General features: G+C 44.9%; 1 protein-coding gene and 1 long non-coding RNA gene across 3 annotated transcripts in view; one reads left to right on the top strand and one right to left on the bottom strand.

Annotated features, from left to right (window-relative positions):
• Positions 1–9,151, top strand: part of LOC135056068 (myosin-3) — a 74,771-nt gene extending 65,620 nt beyond the window's left edge. The window contains exons 39-40 of the mRNA XM_063960787.1: positions 2,898–3,035; positions 8,318–9,151. Of these exons, the coding sequence (XP_063816857.1) occupies positions 2,898–3,035; positions 8,318–8,344 (165 nt within the window). The 3' untranslated portion in view covers positions 8,345–9,151. The remainder of the gene's footprint in view (positions 1–2,897; positions 3,036–8,317) is intronic.
• Positions 9,057–13,057, bottom strand: LOC135056069 (uncharacterized). Of its 2 annotated transcripts, XR_010243888.1 has the most exons (3): positions 13,013–13,046; positions 11,437–11,688; positions 9,057–9,275 (listed from the first exon to the last, which is right to left on the bottom strand). It is a non-coding gene; the product is annotated as an uncharacterized LOC135056069 (long non-coding RNA). The 2 variants fall into 2 exon arrangements; XR_010243887.1 differs by lacking the exon at positions 11,437–11,688 and having other exon boundaries at positions 13,013–13,057.
• Positions 13,058–19,330: the final 6,273 nt, after the last annotated feature.

Genomic DNA, 19,330 nt, shown 5'->3' with positions numbered 1-19,330 from the left:
TCTCAGCAGGTTTGTGCTGGTCCTTCTCGGTCCGTGGGCACAGTTTTATTATAAAAATCTATCCGAGTGGTTCCTAACATCATGACAATCAATTTTGTGCATCTTAGATTTTACGGGTCATGATTATTCCATAGGTGGTCTTCTCATCAAGGCTCCGTCCTACTACAGGAACATGCGTTGCTCTTGTACAACGTCTGAGCACAGCACTGTTGGATAATCAGCTTTTCTATCATCTCTGTGCAATCAGTTCCTAGGAATTCTCCTGGATATGAGTACCCTGGAGGTTTTTTCCTTTCAGAAGATAAGTTTTACAGTTTCAGTAGGCTGGGCCTCCTCAACCACCAGTCAGGGTGTCATCTGCAACGCCACAAAATGTTATGTTTAACTCCAGGGACTAAACATGTTGCCTCAGTTGGCTTCAGATAGTCAATCTCATAGCAGCTAAGCGATTCGGACTGTGGAATACCATTATTCTGAAGACAGATGCCAGTGTCAGTGATCGGTGTGTGGTGGTACTCGATTTTTATTTCCAGGGTCATTGGTCAAGCCAGGAAACAAAGGTTTACGTTGAAGGTGTTGAAATTAATTCAAACTGCAATACTCTACTGGAAGCCGCCCGCTTACTTCACTCAAGAGCATTAGGAGTACAGTTAGACAACACAACATTAGTAGTTTATGTCAACAGACGAGATAGAACCCGATGTCGGATGACCATTCGAGATGTAGTGCAGATTCTGCTGTGGTGTGTACACAACACAATGTTTCTCTCTGTCTGTTTTTCCCGGGTGTGGACAACTGGGAGGCAGACTATCTCAGTCGACTAAAGCTTCACCCAGGAGTGCTCAGAGCTCTGGTTCGGTGGTGGGTTGTCCACAAGTGGACCGCATGGCGTCCAGTATACATCACCAATTCCCCAGTATGTGTCCAGGACATGGGATCCACAGTCTGAAACAATGGACACTCAATCGGTCTCCTGACCATAGGACTTCGTCTCCCTATTCCTACCTTTTCAGCTTCTTCCTCGAGTACTCGGTAGGTCAAACAAGATTGACCACTGTGATTCTGGTAATACCAGATTTGCCTCGGAGATCCTGGTTCTCGGACCTGCTTTTTTTCCTGGTAGTCGGACAGTGGTCACTACCTCTACGTCTGGTTCTGTTACAATAGGGACCCTTCATTCAACCTGTTTTACTGCGATTACGTGTAACGGGGTGGCTGTTGCGGACACTATCTTGAACGGTCCAGGTTTACGGATACAGTAATTCCCCAAGGTTGTGGGAAACCAAACAAGTTAAGTTAAAGATTTTCAGCGGGGTCTTTTTCGCGTGCCCCATTTCTGCTTTTCTTTAAGCGAGAATAGATTCAGGAATCTGTTTGGGATCTCTGTTGGTCCAGGTTTCCACATTGTCAATGCTCTGTCAGCACAATTTGGCGCTCCTTCCAGAAGTGCAGACCTTCTCACAGGGAATTCCCAAGGTACACCCCCCATTTGTACCACCCAGGGAAACTTGCGTTTTTACTCACGGGCTTGAATTCCTCCAGACTGGCTTCCTTGAACATACGGGAGATGTCGACCCAGACTACCCTGTATGGAAGGGGGTCTTTGTTTTCCTAGCCTTGACTTCGGCTCGGGGGGGGGGGGGGGGGGGTCTGTGTTCCGTGCGTTATCTGGTAGACCACTGTATCTTATCTTCCACGAGGATTGGACAGATTATAGGACACATTTGTCTTTTTCTTCCTCTATTCTTTTTTGGTTTTCAAATCATTCAGCCTATTGATGTCCCGTATTACAGGATGGTTCTGGTGTGTCTTCTACCCTGGTTGGGTCCAGGGTGTTGTAGTTTGATGTAGCCCGAACATCACTTTTACATCGGTCTGCTGATTTATAATTTTTTTCTGTTGCACCCCTCCGTGGGTGGCTAGCTAGGAAACAAACTTATCGCTATGGATTTGTATTTCCTTTCGCCGGGTTCCCCGGCTGCAGCTGTTGTCTTCTGCTAACTCCACACATTCTCTAGGTGCATCGTGGGCTGATGGTTGTGGGGTCTCCATGACTTAACTCTGCTGTGCAGCACCTTGGTCTTGGGTTCATCCTTTTATTAAATTCTACAAGTTTAACACACTGGCTGCTCCAACTTCTAAGTTGGCTGCTTAGTGTTGCAGGTTTTAGCGCTGTCCCGCCCAGGGGGGAAAACTTTGGGACGTCCCCAGTGTCGACTTCTACTCCAGTGTCCCTAGTGGCTGAAAGAGAAAATAGGAGTTTGGTACTTACCGATAAATCCATTTCTCTGATGGCCACAGGGGACACTGGATGCCTGCCCGGCGCTGTTTCCTTGCCTTCGTCATTGTATTTGTTTTTGTGTGTATTTCTCCTCTTGTCCTAACCTTTTTCTTTCTCTCTGCTCCAGTCTCTTCTCTCCTCATTTCTTAAACTGAGGGCTGATTGGGCATAGAGGGGGGAGAAGCCTTCACACTTCTTGATCAATTTAAAGTGCCAGCTCCCTATAACCACCATCTAAACCCCCAGTGTCAACTTCTACTCCAGTGTCCTCTGTGGCATCATAGAAACGGATTTATCGGTAAGTACCAAAATCCTATTATGTGGAAATGTTATAATTTCTGTAATTGCATAAATGACTTGAAATATTTCTTCCAGATGGCATTCCCTTTATATTATACAAATATTGTTTTGATGATGAATGTTTCATTAATAGCATCTAAATGCAAAGTACTCATGGGTTAAATGTTACATATTGAGAATCTCTTGTCCATTCAATGCAAACACCCTATAGTGAATTTGCAGAAACCCAGAAAGTAAGGAGCCTTCACCAAATTCTGATAAGCCTGTCTTCCCATATTCTATTTATATTAATTTGCTTTTGTTATATTGCGGACAGGAACAACAAACAAACACCCACTTGTCGAAGTGCCGTAGGTTCCAGCATGACTTGGAGGAGGCTGAGGAACGGGCAGACATTGCTGAGTCCCAAGTCAACAAGCTTAGACTGAAGACCCGTGAGACTATCTCCTCAAAGGTATGCCTATTAAGTATGATGTGGCAGAGAATTATTCTACAATAAGCATATATGCCACCTGTTCATAAGCGATAGTTTATATTTTGTTCATTTGAACATACAGATCTTAAAACACTTGAAATTAATAATTCATAAATAAATAAAATTACAGTTTGTGATCAGTTCTAAACTATTTAAGGTACAAGAGATATGTTCATGGAGGTCTCACTTAATATAATCATAGTATCTGTCACAGAGCTGGTTCCAGTACACTACAAGCTCTAGCCGCTGTCTGTCACTTTGTCACATTCAGCTTTCACTGCGTGACATGGGTCTGACACATGCAGATGTGTTCTCATACATCTTGCCTCAAAATGCCATGCAGCAGGAGATGCCTGGCGTGAGTCAGCTGCATACCTCCCAACATGACCCTCTGCAGGAGGGACAGAATGCTCTGCTCCTGGACTTCCCTCTTAATTTATGATTGCCATCACCTGTGCTAAAACACCTTTCCTATCCATTAACCTGTACAAAACAGGTGCCGGCAATCATAAATGAAGAAAAAAGTCCAGGAGCAGAGCATTGTGTCCCTCCTGGAGAGGGTCATGTTGGGAGGTATGTAGCTGGCAGCTCTGCTAACATTGAGTGTCTTTTTTTGACAGAAATGCGTATTATTCACAGCTTATGCTGATTAAAATGATATGCGGCAAGCCTATATTCTGTGTGTAACTGGCTGTATCTACGTACGAAATGCTATTATTACAGTGGTATCCAGAAAAACACCGTTATGTAGCATTTCGTATGTATAATGCAGATACAGCCGCAGTCACACACACACTATAGGCATGCTGCATATCAGTGTAATCAGCATATGCTGCTTGTGCATCCTATAGCAATGTGACTTAGACGCATTTAAACGGAAAAAAGTTGCACATAAAGACGCTCAGACTGGCATGACTAGAAGGGCTGTTTAACGTGACTGCAGCAAGGATGTAGAAGGACACATCTGTAGTTAATAAAAATAAGCAGAAATGATTGTACTCCTAATATCTTTGCCACTATTAATTTTCCAAATATAAGTAGCATGGTTTGGCCGAATCCACAGGCAAAATGGATCTGAAAAGAATCACAAAGACCAATCTTATTAAAATTAAGTTTAAAATCAGAAAGCTATTCACAATGCTTAAAGTTTATACATAAACAATTAAAAAAAAGGGCATGCAAACATAGTCTTAGGCAAATAATTTTCTTATAAACAAAAAAGGAACAGTCTCATTTGCTGTACATGAAATCTGCCTTTGGGAGGATGCAAGAAGATGGAATGATTCCCTATGTCGCACATTTCAGAATCTCATATGGCATTTTATGCCTCACTGGCCTGTCACATGTACTCCCCCCCCCCCCCCTCTCTCCTGCTGGCTCACTGTCTTATGAAGATGCTAATTAGGGGTTTTATGGCCCCTTTGTCCTGTTATAGTATAGAGTCAGCATATGAGGTTTCACATATCTTCAAGAAATTTGGAGAGTACATGAATTTGTCATGAGAACATTGATACATTTTTAACAAGAAGCACCATACAAACCTTTCTGAGCTCCCATAAAGAGTTATTTTTGACCTGATCAATGAGCATTTCCCTACATCTGACACTTTCTTAGACAACTAATTAACCCTGCAGCTGGACCTTACACATAAATGTTCATCTGTATGTCACTATGTTTGGTAATTAAAAAAAAAAAAAATTCAGAAATGCTAAGGATGACATGTAGTTCAATATCTCATGATCAATCTATAACATGATTATTACAGTAACCATTGATTTTTCACAATAGTGAAGCACACCATCATATATTTGTGTATGTTCCAGAAACCAAAAATTGTAATGACTTGGATGTCTATATTATTCCGTGGCATGCTAACAAATGTGTCTACCAGTAGCATTTCCATAATGGGAGAAGCGCACCCGGACCACTGGATCAAAGGGGGCCCACACCATACCTCCCAACATGACCCTCTCCAGAAGGGACAAAATGTTCTGCTCCTGGACTTCCCTCCTAATTTATGATTGCCGGCAACTGTGCTGAAACACCTTTCTTATCCAGTATCCTGTTCACAACAGGTGCCAGCAATCATATATTAAGAGAAAAGTCCAGAAGCAGAGCATTCTGCCCTTCCTGGAGAGGGTTATGTTAGGACATATGCCAGACTGTACCCACATACCTCCCAACATGACCCTCTCCAGGAGGGACAGAATGCTCTGCTTCTGGACTTTTCTCTTAATTTAAGATTGCTGGCACCTGCGTTGAACAGGTTAATGGATAAGAAAGGTGTTTCACCACAGGTGAGGACAATCATAAATTAAGATTGAAGTCCAGGAGCAGAGCATTGTACCCCTCCTGGAGAGGGTCATGTTGGGAGGTATGTACCCATTTATTTGAATACTTATACCTCCAGAGTCGACGGCAGCAGCGCTGCACAAATTACCTTCAAAATGGAGCCATTCTCCCAGCGTTTTGCACATGTGCAGTAGGAAAATCGCCAGGAAAACTGGCACCACGCCATTTTCCTGGAGACATGCACATGCGCACTGAATCCTGGTACAGTAATAGGGTCCTCTAGTGACCCTAGTGCTCAGAGTCGTACTGTGCTGCTGGCTAGAGAGGAGGGGGCCCATGGAGGCTACACACGGGACCCTTCCTCTCCTAAGAAGCCCCTGGTGTCTAGTGTATATTTTAAGAAGTAGCCACTGCCAGGGCCCACTGTTATTCTCATGTAGTCCAGTCTTTGTGACAACTTCTAGTACATATCTGAACCTGATTAAAGGTAATGTGTCTACTGATCAGTCTGCATTACAGATGTGTCTACTGATTAGTCTGTATTACAGATATATCTACTGATCAGTCTGCATTATTTTCTGTCTGTGCAACATGCGGTTCTATATGAAGGCATTGCCCTATGTAGCCACTTGAAATAAAAAACATTTGTCCATATTCAAATCTCAACATATGTACAGTCAGGGGCGGACCCAGAACTAAATGACAGGGGGGGCACCATGACAGGAAAAAAGGGGAAGGGGGTTTGTATGCGCACGGGCTCATGGAAAAGTGGGTGTAGCCATGCAACAAGGGGCGTGGACTCAAGGAGAATGCCATATACACGAGCTATGCCCTCGTTTTCATCAAACTTCCTCACCCACTCCCAATATGCCAGCCTACTCACCGACTCCCCAGCCCTTGCCAACCTTTGTCTCCTCAGTCCTCACTGTTGGCGGGATGTACTAAAGGGAAAATGTGGTAAATCCCCCGTTTTCGGGGGTTTTACCGCATTTTCATATGTACTAAGGCCCCACCGCTGGGATTACGCCGCCGGGGGTATCGCCATCTTTTGATGGCGATACCCCATAGAAGCCTATGGGCTAGTTACCGCCACTGCATCCCGCCGCCGACCTGCGCCGCTCACGACGATCTCCCTACCCCCGGACCCCCTCCTCCTTCTCCCCCGCAGCACAGCCTTGTCTCCTTTCAGCTGCAGGGGGGAGAAGGAGGATCACGGGGACTCCCTGCACGTCACCTCCCAGGGCTGGGAGGTGCCACAAACCTTGTCCTGTGGAACATCACTGATCGCAGGACACCCCTGGCATCGCTCTGTAATACTAATCGCATATGTTAGTACATATGCGATTAGTATCATTGCGTTGACCAGCGATGACCCGCGATCAGTGACAGTACATCCCGCCCCCACTCTTTTCAGCAGTCACATCCAGGCTTTGGCCAGCTCAACTCCTGACTGCTTTTCTGAAGACAGGGAGAGGCAGTGCCAGTGGGTGATATTTAGAAAGGCAGTGGGTGAAGCCAGGGAATGGCTGACAGGAGGAGGCAATAGGTGACACTAGGAGGAGGCAGTGAGTGACGTAGAAGATGACGGGGAGAGGGCGTGGGTGACGGAAAGGGTGACAGGAGAGAGAATTGATGGGGAGAAAAAGTGGGATATGGAAAGGCTGTGTGTGACAGAAAATGGTGACAGGGAGAGGCAGAGGGTTGACAGAGAAGGTGACGGGAAGAGGCAGTTGTTTTTTTTTTAGGATTACCAGTAATATATATAAAAACCTGCACTTATAATTCACCTGGTTTTATTTATTTTTACTCATTTATACAAATACATTGAAATTTTATTCATAATTCTGTCTCATTGTGGACATTCAAACACTCAAGCTAGGGGCACGCTAAAACAACTATATTTATTACATAAGTGGTACTATGTGGTACTGTGGCTGGCCAACCCCCCTTAAAAAAAAAAAATACCTTCACGCTCTGGCTGGAGTCCAGGAGACAGCGTCACAGGGTCTCTTTACATGGCTGCCGGAGATCCTGAATGTAGGGGCGGCTGGACACTGTGCCACTCTCTAGCCAATGGAGAGTGACACAGGCTTAATGGTAGAGGCGAGCCGTGGATCAGGAAGCGGCGTTCGCTGGGGCCGGGAGGAGCTGGCAGCCGCGGGTGAGATGGACAATGTTAATTCTCAGCACGGCTGTGGAAGTTGTTGCGGCAGCGACGGCGGCGGAAAGGGTGAGGGCGGGAGAGTTGCTGCATTACAACAAAACATCTTGTAAACGACAGGGGGGGCACGTGCCTTGGTGCCCCCCCCCCCCCTGAATCCGCCACTGTGTACAGCATAAACACCTGTAAATGATATTTGTGTAGACAGTGAGTTTATCATCACTAAAGTGTTCATTAGGAATCTCTGGAATAATGCTTCCTCTACACCAGGCATTCCCAACCGTGGTCCTCAAGGCACACCAACAGTGCAGGTTTTAGTGATATCCAGGCCTCAGCACAGATGGTTAAATCAAAATAACTGAGGTACTAATTAAGTCACCTGTGTTCAAGCCTGGATATCACTAAAACCAGGACTGTTAGCGTGCCTTGAGGACCGAGGTTGGGAAACACTGCTCTACACCATACCTCCTAACATGACCCTCTCCAGGAGGGACAAAATGCTCTGCTTCTGGAATTTCTCTTAGTCTATGATCTCCGATACCTGTTTTGAACAGGTTAAGGGATAAGAAAGGTGTTAAGAGGGAAGTCCAGGAGTAGAGCATTCTGTCCCTCCTGGAGAGGGTTATGTTGGGAGGTAGGACCTGGTGTGAGCTTGGGGCATAGAGCTCTGCGGTTAGAGAATGGTGGAGAGAAAATGTCAATCTGAACCAAAACCCCTACTCTCTGGTCTATAATATTATTGTGAAGTATGATGCTGCATGTTTGTTCACCCATGCGTTATAACTAGCTTTTTTCTTTTTTTTGCAAGGTGATCCTGACATCTTCTGAAGAGTGAACCAGAGAAGATTGCAGTAATCAGATACAGTTAATCTCCATTCATTTGTAAGGTTTTGTTCTGTTTAATGGACCAACATAAATTAATGTCAGTGACTTTTCAACCAGAGACTGCAATCTGCAGCTTCCTTCATGCACTACCACTTGCTATAGGATCACCAGCTGAAGGCAATGCTGGCAGTAGTAGTCCAAATGAGGCTTCACAAACCAAAGTGGGTCAAGTACTTGCATCATGTTAATAGATATCTGTAATATTAGTAGCAACTAATGGAGCTAGTAATTGAATATGTGGGACTATTAAATAGTACTACATGGTTGGAGGTTTAGATGATGCTACTGATAATTAAGAAAGGCTGGAATGTGTTTCTAGTAACAGTGTATTTATGTAATCTGCATGTTCAACTTATTTTCTCCTCACCTGAAAGCTATCTGTATTTGGACTGACAGAACACAGTCAACTAATGCTGAGGCTGGTAGTTAGAATTTAGATTAAAATACACCTCCTGTCTCCTTGCTGCTGTCACATAGGACTTATGTCTCCCACACAGTATACAGACACAGAGATTAGGTTAAATAACATTTATTTAACCACAAAGCACTTTATATTTACACAGCAATTAGTAACAACATAACCTGTTATTGAATAGATAAAAACTATGATATGTTGGAAGTCTAAACAGTTGTTTCAGTCACTGCTCTTTATTTATTTGGTCCCATTTCAGACTTCACCTACACTTCAAGCTGTATTTACCTGTAGAATTTAGCCAGTATTTCCTAATGGAAATAAACATGATATGCAAACGTTCAAGTGTCTTGTGTCTCTCTTAACCCATTTGTTAGCTGGGCTGTGAACCCTCCACCCATAGATTGTGAGCTGGGTACAGAATGACTCCTGGAGCTGAGCTGTCCATCATCGTCCTCTGTTTCTCATGCTAAAGTCCAAATAAAAACAACAACCCCTATTAATAAAATGTTCATGCTACCTTTTTCTTTTCAGTTATTTATAAATATTCAGGAAAATCCACAAAAACGAACAGCTGCATAGAGAATATAGGTATTGCTACAGTATATTTACATAAACAATTAGATATTTCTTCAGCTTCAGAAATTTTCTTTTTCCTTGTAGTCATCAGATTCAGCCTCAAGAGGGAGCTACAGAGTTGTTTCTGGCTGTGTTCCATGTTCCTGTATGCATGTACTGTACTGTATATCCATGTTGATATACTGCATACCTCCCAACATGACCCTCTCCAGGAGGGACACAATGCTCTGCTCCTGGACTTTCTCTTAATTTATAATTGCCGGCACCTGTATTGAACAGGTTAATGGATAAGAAAGGTGTTTCAGCACAATTGAGGGCAATCATAACTTAAGAGAGAAGTCCAGGAGCAGAGCATTCTGTCCCTCCTGGAGAGGGTCATGTTGGGAGGTAAGGTACTGTCTATTGAGGGAGTATGCAATCTGGAAATTAAACCATTAAAATCAAGAATTGACTGAGAAAAACAAGGTGCAGCGTGATCCCCCAGCAGTTCCTAATGCAGTGTTGTCACGTTTCAGAAACTGCACACCTCTCAACATGACACATTCCAGGAGGAACAAAATGTTCTACTCCTGGACTTCTTTCTTAATGTATGATTGCCCTCACCTGTGTAGAACTAGTTCATTGACCAGTTCGTTTTACCACAGGTGATGCCAATCATACATTAAGAGGGAAGTCCAGGTACAAGCAGGTGATAGCAATCATAAAGTAAGAGGGAAGCCCAGGAACAGAGCATTTTGTCCCTCCTGCAATGGGTCATGTTGGGAGGTATGAATTGTATTTTTATTCCACTGGGCCTACATTGGTATGATTAGAGTACAGCAGTGCTTCTCAGATCCAGTCCTTGGGACACACTAAAACAGAGCATGTTTATCCATATATACTTGCCAGAACACAGGTGTATTCATTACTGATTTACTAATGGGCCCTACTCACTTGGCGATGTGCCGCCGAGGTGCCCGACGGCCGATACGGCCGACGAGCGACCCGGCGGCGGGGGGGCAGTGACGGGGGGAGTGAAGTTTCTTCACTCCCCCCGTCACCCGGCTGCATTGAAGTGCAGGCAAATATGGACGAGATCGTCCATATTGGCCTGCATGCACAGCCGACGGGAGACCAGCGATGAACGAGCGCGGGGCCGCGCATCGTTCATCGCTGGAGCCTCCACACTGAAAGATATGAACGAGTTCTCGTTCATTTATGAACGAGATCGTTCATATCTTTCAGAATATCGCCAAGTGTGTAGGGCCTATAACTGATGTATTTATTAGTGATGAGCGGATTCGGTTTTACTCGGTTATACTCGGTTTTACTCGGTTCTCAAAACGGCATCTTATTGGCTCACGTATGTCACGTGTTTTGGATAGCCAATAAGATGCCGTTTTGAGAACCGAGTAAAACCGAGTAAAACCGAACCTCGCTCATCACTAGTATTTATAAGATCTATGGGTAATTCTAATTTATTTCACTTCTGTGAGAAATGTGCACTGTTAAGCTGGGTACACAGTATACCAAGGTTTCCCAAACTCTGCCATGACAGGTTGAGTCCACGCTTGAGTCCAATGGTTGAATCAAATTAACCATACCTACCAACATGACCCTCTCCAGGAAGGACAGAATACTCTGCTTCTGGACTTTTATCTTAATTTATGATTGCCATCACCTGTGTTGAACAGGTTAATAGATAAGAAAGGTGTGTCAGCAAAGGTGATGGCAATCATAAGTTAAGAGGGAAGTCCAGGAGCACAGCATTCTGTCCCTCCTGGAGAGGGTCATGTTGGGAGGTATGAATTAACTGAGGTACCAATTAAATCACCTATGCTTAAGCATGGATATCCTTATAACCTGGACTGTAAAAGCAAAGCACATTTGTGTTCTATAATTCTAATGCATTGTAATGCAGTTACAGTTAAATAAAACTAAATATATTGAAATAGGTAAAGGATTTGCAAAACTAGCTTGAAATAATTTAGGTAAGTGATGCAGTGCTATTACAAATTCTCCAGTCGGCATTTATGCTTTATAGATCATTTAATAGTATGAAAAACACTTACCATGCACAGAGCTAATCTCTGCTTTTGTGGGGTAATCTTTTGAGATATCTTTGGTATCAATCCAAATTATTTCTGACTAAAATGTCAGTGCACAGCAGAGGCAGAACTCTGGGAGGCAACGGAGTCATCTGCCGCCGGGCTCCTGCTCTGAAGGGGGGCACCTCTCCTCCCATTCTATGACACCATTGAATTAAGTTAATTGATAGCTGCTGCTGTCTTTTCAGTGGCCGACTTCCTCACTGGTCCCTGCACCTTACAAATCACACCCACTTTATTATGCTGAATATACACATTTTACAAGTGTCATACCCAGGATTAGAAACCACAACCTATTACACTGGATGCGGCACCTTACCGATGAAGCTGTTTGCTCCTGCATAGGAAATATGAGAATTCTAACTATATGAAGATACTTCTCTGAAAATTACACGTAACTTTATATAGTTAGAATTCTCATGCTTCCTGTACAGGAGCAAATAGCTCCATCAGTAAAGTGTCTGCTGTTAGTGTAACAGGTCATGGGTTCTAATCCTGGGTATGACTGCTAAGAAGTGTGTGATTTAAAATAAAAGACAATAAAATGTATAACTACAGTATATAATTTTTTTTCAGAACACTTCACACACACACACACACACACGCACGCACGCACGCACGCACGCACGCACACACACACACACTTATCTTAATATAGGAAATAGGGGGGCACCAATATTTATCTTGCCTCCAGGTGACTGTGACGAACTTACGCCACTGGTGCACAGTGTAAACATTGTGATTGGTCTGTAATAATATCACACAGTGTGTGGCATACTTGCCTACCTGACCCTCTCCATGAGGGAGAAAATGCTCTGTTCCTGGACTTTCCTGGTAATGTATGATTGCCATCACCTGTGGTGAAACACCTTTCTTATCAATTAACTAGCTCACCACAGGTGATGGCAATCATACATAACCAGGAAAGTCCAGGAACAGAGCATTTTCTCCCTCATGGAGAGGGTCAGGTAGGCAAGTATGGTGTGTGGGCGGCTACAGTATATAAAATAGCAGACCCTCCAACATGACCCGCCCCACTAGGTACAAAATGCTCTGTTTCTGGACTTCCCTCTTAATTTATGATTTCCATCACCTGTGTTGAACTAGTTAAATGATAAGAAAGCTGTTTCTTCACAGGTGATGGCAAAAATAAATTAAGAGGGAAGCCCAGAAACAGAGCATTTTGTACCTAGTGGGGCGGGTCATGTTGGAGGGTATGAAATAGCTGTGAGTAAACCACAGGTACACCTAAAACTCAGAAACACCATATACAAAATCCCTTATCATATAATTTTGAGTCTCTGGGATATATTTATGAAGCGGTGCCCTTTATAATCTGCCACTTCTTGGTAGATTTCAGCTGAAAATTTAAAGTGTCACTCACATTTAGTGCAAAGCCTGGCATGCTTTGTTAATATAGCCCGCTAAGCCCATTCTATAACAGACAATAAGGGAACCAAGGATTCTGAGAAATGTCTGTGGAACCCTGTAGGATATAGATGCAGAAAGGACACACAAATAGACATATAGTTGTATTTACCACAGCCCAGGCTGTATCCCTCCTTTATTTGGCAGATAGTAAGCTGTGGTCTATTCCCAGCACCATCATATATAGCCATGTTGCTGAATTTAGAGACCCATCTCGATAGGACTTGGGAATGTTATGACTCACAAGTAAGAAACATAAGACACTTGATTAAAAATATATCTGGGATCATCTCTTAAGAATCATGCCAAGATTCGGTGTCCAGCATTTCCATGTAACTTAAGTCTTAACAACTGTGCATATAAAAGCTTAGGCTAAAAATATGTCTTGAGATTTAAGGGATCTGAACTCAAACAGGAATTTTTCTTAAAGTTGCTCGTCTTTATTTAAAGTGTGAATGCAATCCTCACTGCTAGAAAATGCATTTCTCATACCAATAATGTGCATTAACCGTGGTAATGCTGGGTACCTACTTTGTGCCCATTATTACAGTAGCAGTGGATCTATAACATTAGAATGTTGGTACCAAGTTATTAGACTCTCCTGCAATTTCACAAAAGTTCAAAAGAGTGTTTTCCTTATTACAGGGACTCTATAGAGAAAATACTGTGTTAATGTAATGTACCCATTAACAACTTAAAGTACATAAACCATAGACATCAGATTCCCATTACAGCTTACAGATCGTAGACTGTTGGTTGGTAAAATTAAAAACGTATTAGGAGATAATCTACAAGAGGGCTCCGAGATTTCGACTGTCTAGGAGCCTCCACAGGGTTTAATCTGGCACTGCCTTTTATCAAGGTTAATGTAATCACAGTAATGATAGCTGATTTTCGACTGGGTGATATTGACTACATCAGTTTTATTTTAACCATTTTATCAGTTTTAGTTCCACCTATCCTGCAGAATGAGTATATATATATATATATATATATATATATACTGTATCAATGTACAAAAACATAGACTACAAAAACATAGACTCGTCTGTGAGTATTACTTTATTAAGATTTCATAGCAAACACAGATACACATAAGATACATAATTTTATAATCTATCTATAAAGTATGGGCAGTTGCAAAACATTCTCTGACACTTAGATACTGTATGAAATAAAATAAACCATTTTGTGCATAAAACTAGGGTGACCAGACTATCCCTTTAACCTGGAACACTCATGAATTACACAGGTTCTGTGGCTGGCTGACTACAAGCCTGCATTTCACTTGGTTTTAAGCAGTCAGAGAACCTGTGTAAGTCATGAGAGTCCCAGGTTAAAGGGATAGTCTGGTCTCCCTAATTAAACGCCCACGTTCTGTAATAGTAGAGAAAGCCAAAAGTGCTTGGAAACCTAAACATCGCTATATTGATTTAATGCGGGGTACTCATCGGCAGAGGAGGTTACCCGGCCATCCATTGACTAGATTTAGATCAGCTCTTTGCACAAATATTAAACATTTAGAATTAGTAAAGGCAGTGGTTAATGAGCTGGTGGTGCCAAGGACTGTCATCACACCACGGACAAGGTTGTTCAGAAGATGTACACAGATACCAACCAGTTCAGCTGCTGGACCCTGTGACTGCTATGTACTGTTATTGCTGCTGACATCACTGTTCCTTCTTTGGTAATCTCCTTTGCCTCCTTGGTGACAGCAGCTGCTATAGAACATGGGGAACAGGAACAGCTTTCCTTGCACCTTTTCCAGCAGTGAGTGTGACACTAAGGTAAAACACCTGGCTATACACAATAACTCCAAAGTGGTCTATCATGCCTCATTTGCTATAATGTAACATTCTAGTAGTGATTATTACAAAAATATCCGGCTACAATTCATTCAGAAACTCCAGTAATCAATCACCACTGCTGATATAAGGCGCCTAGGAGTGTTTAGCCCCAGACATGAAGTAACAATTGCAGAAGGGTGATGCATCAGTCTGTATGTATTGGGTTGGGATGCGTTTGGCATCCCAACGGTCTGTATGCTGGTAGTCATGTGACCGACGCTGGAATCCCGCCACCACTCGGTACACAGGTGCCGTAACATTGACCGCCGGAATGCTGAGGGTGAGTATCGGGGTGGGGGGTTATGGTCCAAGTGGGCAGAAATGGAACCTGTAGCTATAATATATAAAGAATATTTTAGGGAATATATACTGTAGCCAGGGAATTTATCTATGGCCATTATTGAGGCCAGGAAGGAATGTATTTTCCTTGTTAGATTAAATAGTCAATCGTCATACTGAATGTTTTATCATAGCTCCTGGCATTCATACACTCCAAATCAGTACAGGCGGCTACAGCACACACTGGGGCATAACTGCATTATAGTGGTTATGATCATGTCCGCTTGGGTGTGTTTTGCATTTTTAAGTGTTAAGTGACTGCCTCCCCTACTACAGAAATATCATTTTATTGCCACATGCACTGAAAGCACCTTCCTACACAGCGTGATGCAGGAGAAATACATTCCCACCTCCTGCAAATCGGGAAGATGAACATGGTATGGTGGGAGAGTCCACCCAATTCAGGACAGGCCTCCCAAATCAGGACTGCCTTGCCAAACTTGAGACAGGTGGGAGATATGGCTTTGCTTTTGTCACTGGGTAAATTAATTTATTAAACTTTTTTGACCTGAATCTTTTAACTTATGTAGCTGTAATACGTATTCCACATCACACTTTAGTTGGGTAATAAATAATGGCCTCGCAAACAGTTAGGAAAGTGTCCAGCTTAAGGTTCAAATTCATACCTAGACAAACTAAATGTTGCAATCAGAGGTGTAACTAGAACTTTGTAGGCCCCATAGCAAGAACTTGAAAGGCCCCTCCCCATTGGCATTGAGAGGTAAAAAAAAAAAATGGGGCACGCTATGTATATGAATAGCAGTTCCAAGAAAATATAGTTTAGGGGAGATATAAGAGCACTTTAATATATGTCTTAATGTGTGCAATGCTGAACACAATGAATAACATTTATACTGTAGCTCCTTTGAGATGTTTATTAAGGAGGCGGGTGGTGCCTAACGCCCCCTAAGGTAGGATTAGGGAGTTAGTACAGGGACCTGCCTCCTCAAACATTGAGCAACTCATCTCACAACACCTAATAGCAGCGGACCCTTAACAAGCACCACCCGATTACCTAATAAACATTTCAAAGGAGCTATACATGTATTCATTTTGTTCAGCATCGCACACACTGAACTGACATACACATAAAAGCCCTGTAATATCCCCTGTAAAAAATACTCCACTGTGTCTGCAACCAGGGGTGTATCTAGAGGTCTTATAGCTTCTGGCAACATAAGGGACTGGCGTCCCCCAACCAGGGAGGGTGTAGGCAGGGACACTGAGGTGGAGTAACAGGGAGGGTGAGGGCAGGGACACTGAATGGAAGGATACAGGGAGGTTGAGGGCAGGGATGCTGAGGGGGGAGCTACAGGGAGGAAGAGGGCAGGGACACTGAAGGGAAGGTTACAGGGATGGTGAGGGCAGGTACACTGAGGGGGAGTTACAGGGAGGGTGAGGTCGGGGACACTGAAGGTGGAGTTACAGGGAGGCTGAGAGCAGGGATGCTGAGGGGAGTCACAGGGAGGGTGAGGGCAGAGACCCTGAGGAGGGAGCTTCAGGGAGGGTGAGGGCAGGGATGCTGTGAAGGGAACAACAGGGAGGGTGAGGGCAGGGACACTGAAGGGGAGCTACAGGGAGGGTGAGAGCAGGGATGCTGAGGGGAGTTACAGGAAGGGCGAGGGCAGGGACCCTGAGGGGGGAGCTGCAGGAAGGGTGAGGGCAGGGACACTGAGGGTATATTTTTCATATACCCTCATACACACACATATACATGCAGTACATACACACACACACTAAAAAACAATTAGGTTTTCAGGGAACAGTGAAAGAGATGGGGTGGTCAGAACACAGAGAGTGAGATGGAGGGGAGGGCAGAACAGTGAGGGAGATGGAGGTGAGACAGGAGAGCGAGTGAGATGGGAGCAGGTGGGGGGTAGTGGGGCATAGACGGAACAGTGTGTGCTACAGTATGTCTCCTTACCAAGTTACCACTGCTAATGGGGACGGTCCAGCCCTGGGTACACAGATGGCTGCCTGCAACGACCAAACCCCTGACCCCCTCCACCCCGCAACAGCCTCCGCGGCTGCAGCCTCCAGGTGGGGCAGATGTTGTTTGGTCCAGCTGTGCGGAAGGGGTGGTGCTATCCCTGCTGCTCTGGCCAGAGGGCACGTGGGAGGGGGGGAATGTTGCTATTGGCTCATCTGCCTTCAGCTCATAGGCCTATTTTACACGCGGCGGTTTATGCCGGATGGAAAAAAGCCGGATGGCTTTTTGCCGTGCCGGTAATCTAATGAAAAATTTAAGGTGCAGGGTCCTTTCACATAGCACTGTCCCGGCCCGGGTTGCAGCCGGAAATATCCACTGAAAAGCCTGGCTGCTGTGCCAGGGCCGTGCCGTCCTTGTAGGCAGTGAACTGAGTGTGCGAATGGGAGCTTTCACACACAAGCCGCTGCTGCGCATACGCACAGCATTAAACACGGCTCAAAGCCTTTGTGTGTGACAGACACTGCCGGATGGCAAAAAGCCGGACAACGTTTGTCCGGCTTTTTGCCATCCAGGCAAAACCGTTGTGTCAAACGGACCTGTTCCCACTGCCCTCACTGGCCACCAGTGCTACGCAGTCGCACTGCTGACGATCCCAAAGCTTAAAAAAAAAGATTTAGTTGGGGCTGCCAACACTACGCCCCCTTTGGCATGCCTATGGCGGCTGTTACTCAGGAGGGCGGGACCAGCCACATCATCAGACAAAACAGAGCATGTTAGACTGTCTGAGCACTAATGGATGCGGGCAGCAGGGCGACCTACGGATGAACTGGTGTCCCTTGTTCCTGGGGGCCCAATCCATGCATCACTGGGTGCAGGTCGGGCCCCATAGCATTTGCATCCCCTGCACCAATGGTAATTACGCCACTTGTTGCAATGCAAGGAGAGCAAATGCAATTTTAACACTGCAATTTAGAAGGGAATTCAATTAACTCACTTATGCTAACTTAACTTAACTTATGCTAGAAGTTGCGTGTTATCATTGAGATAGTATGTAAACACTGACAACAACATCGGAACTCATGCCCCTTGCAGCTTGCACTCATGCTGAAATCACTCATTCATAGGGCTGAGAACAAAATCTGTGAGTTCAGATGTACCGTAAGTGTGGCATACATTCACAATTACTTGTGAGTGCGATATAATCGCACCTAATTGAATTCCCCCTTTAGAGTTCAGCAAAGAATTTCCCACCTCCCAACTCATTAATATCTCTGCACATTTTTTGTACAAAATTGAACGTTCTAGCTGAATTATCTGTGCATTAGGCCCACTGTGTTTACCCTACATATAGATAAACCTTATACTCAGGGCCGGTTCTAGACCTTGCGGCGCCCAGGGCGAAAGTTTCCTGTGCCCCCCCTGTAAAACAGAGCTGGTGCGCGCTGAAGGCGTACACCCAAAAGTAGGGGTGTGGCCACAGCTATCCCCCTGTACTTGTGTCCCCAGTAGCTGTGCCCACTGTAGTTGTGAAGCCAGTAGTTGTGCCCCCTGTAGCTGTGACCCCAGTAGTTGTGCCCCCTGTAGCTGTGCCCCCCAGTAGATTTGCATCCTGTAGCTGTGCCCCCTGTAGCAGTGCCACCTAGCTATGCCCCCAGTAGTTGTGCCCCCAGTAGTTGTGACCTCTGTAGCTGTGCCTCAGTAGCACTGCTTACAAATACACACAATAAAAAAACCAAAAACTACACAATACTTACCAGCCCCGCTCCTGCTTCCAGACCACTGCTGCACTGCCCTCCGTCTTCGGCCGCCGGCTCCTCTCTATGGAAGAGACATCATGACGTCTCTCCTAAAGCAGCGACGCCCTGACACTAGAGGTCAATTATGACCTCTAGTGTCTGTCAGTGGAGCCGGCTGCAGCAGGCGCCCACACAGCCCACGGCGCCTGCTGCAGCCGGGGAGAGGGAAGCAGGGATCAGTAGCGGCTCTTGCCACAGCAGCGGCGGCGCCCTGGGGACACCGGCGCCCCGGGCAAAAAGCCTGCTTGCCCGTGGCAAGAACCGCTACTGCTTATACTTAGGGGGGGTCATTCCGAGTTGATCGCTCGCTGCCGTTTTTCGCAGCATAGCGATCAGGCTAAAAACCGGCTGTTCTGCGCATGCGTATGGGCCGCAGGGCGCACGTGCCAAGTAATTTCACACAAAACTAAGCAATTTTACACAGGGGCGAGCGACGCTTTTCAGTCGCTCTGCTGATCGGTGAGTGATTGACAGGAAGTGGGTGTTTCTGGGTGGAAACTGACCGTTTTCCGGGAGTG

The sequence above is a fragment of the Pseudophryne corroboree genome, chromosome 3 (assembly GCF_028390025.1).
Source record: "Pseudophryne corroboree isolate aPseCor3 chromosome 3, aPseCor3.hap2, whole genome shotgun sequence".
Classification (NCBI taxonomy): Eukaryota; Metazoa; Chordata; class Amphibia; order Anura; family Myobatrachidae; genus Pseudophryne; species Pseudophryne corroboree.
This window is presented reverse-complemented; position numbering and strand designations above follow the sequence as displayed.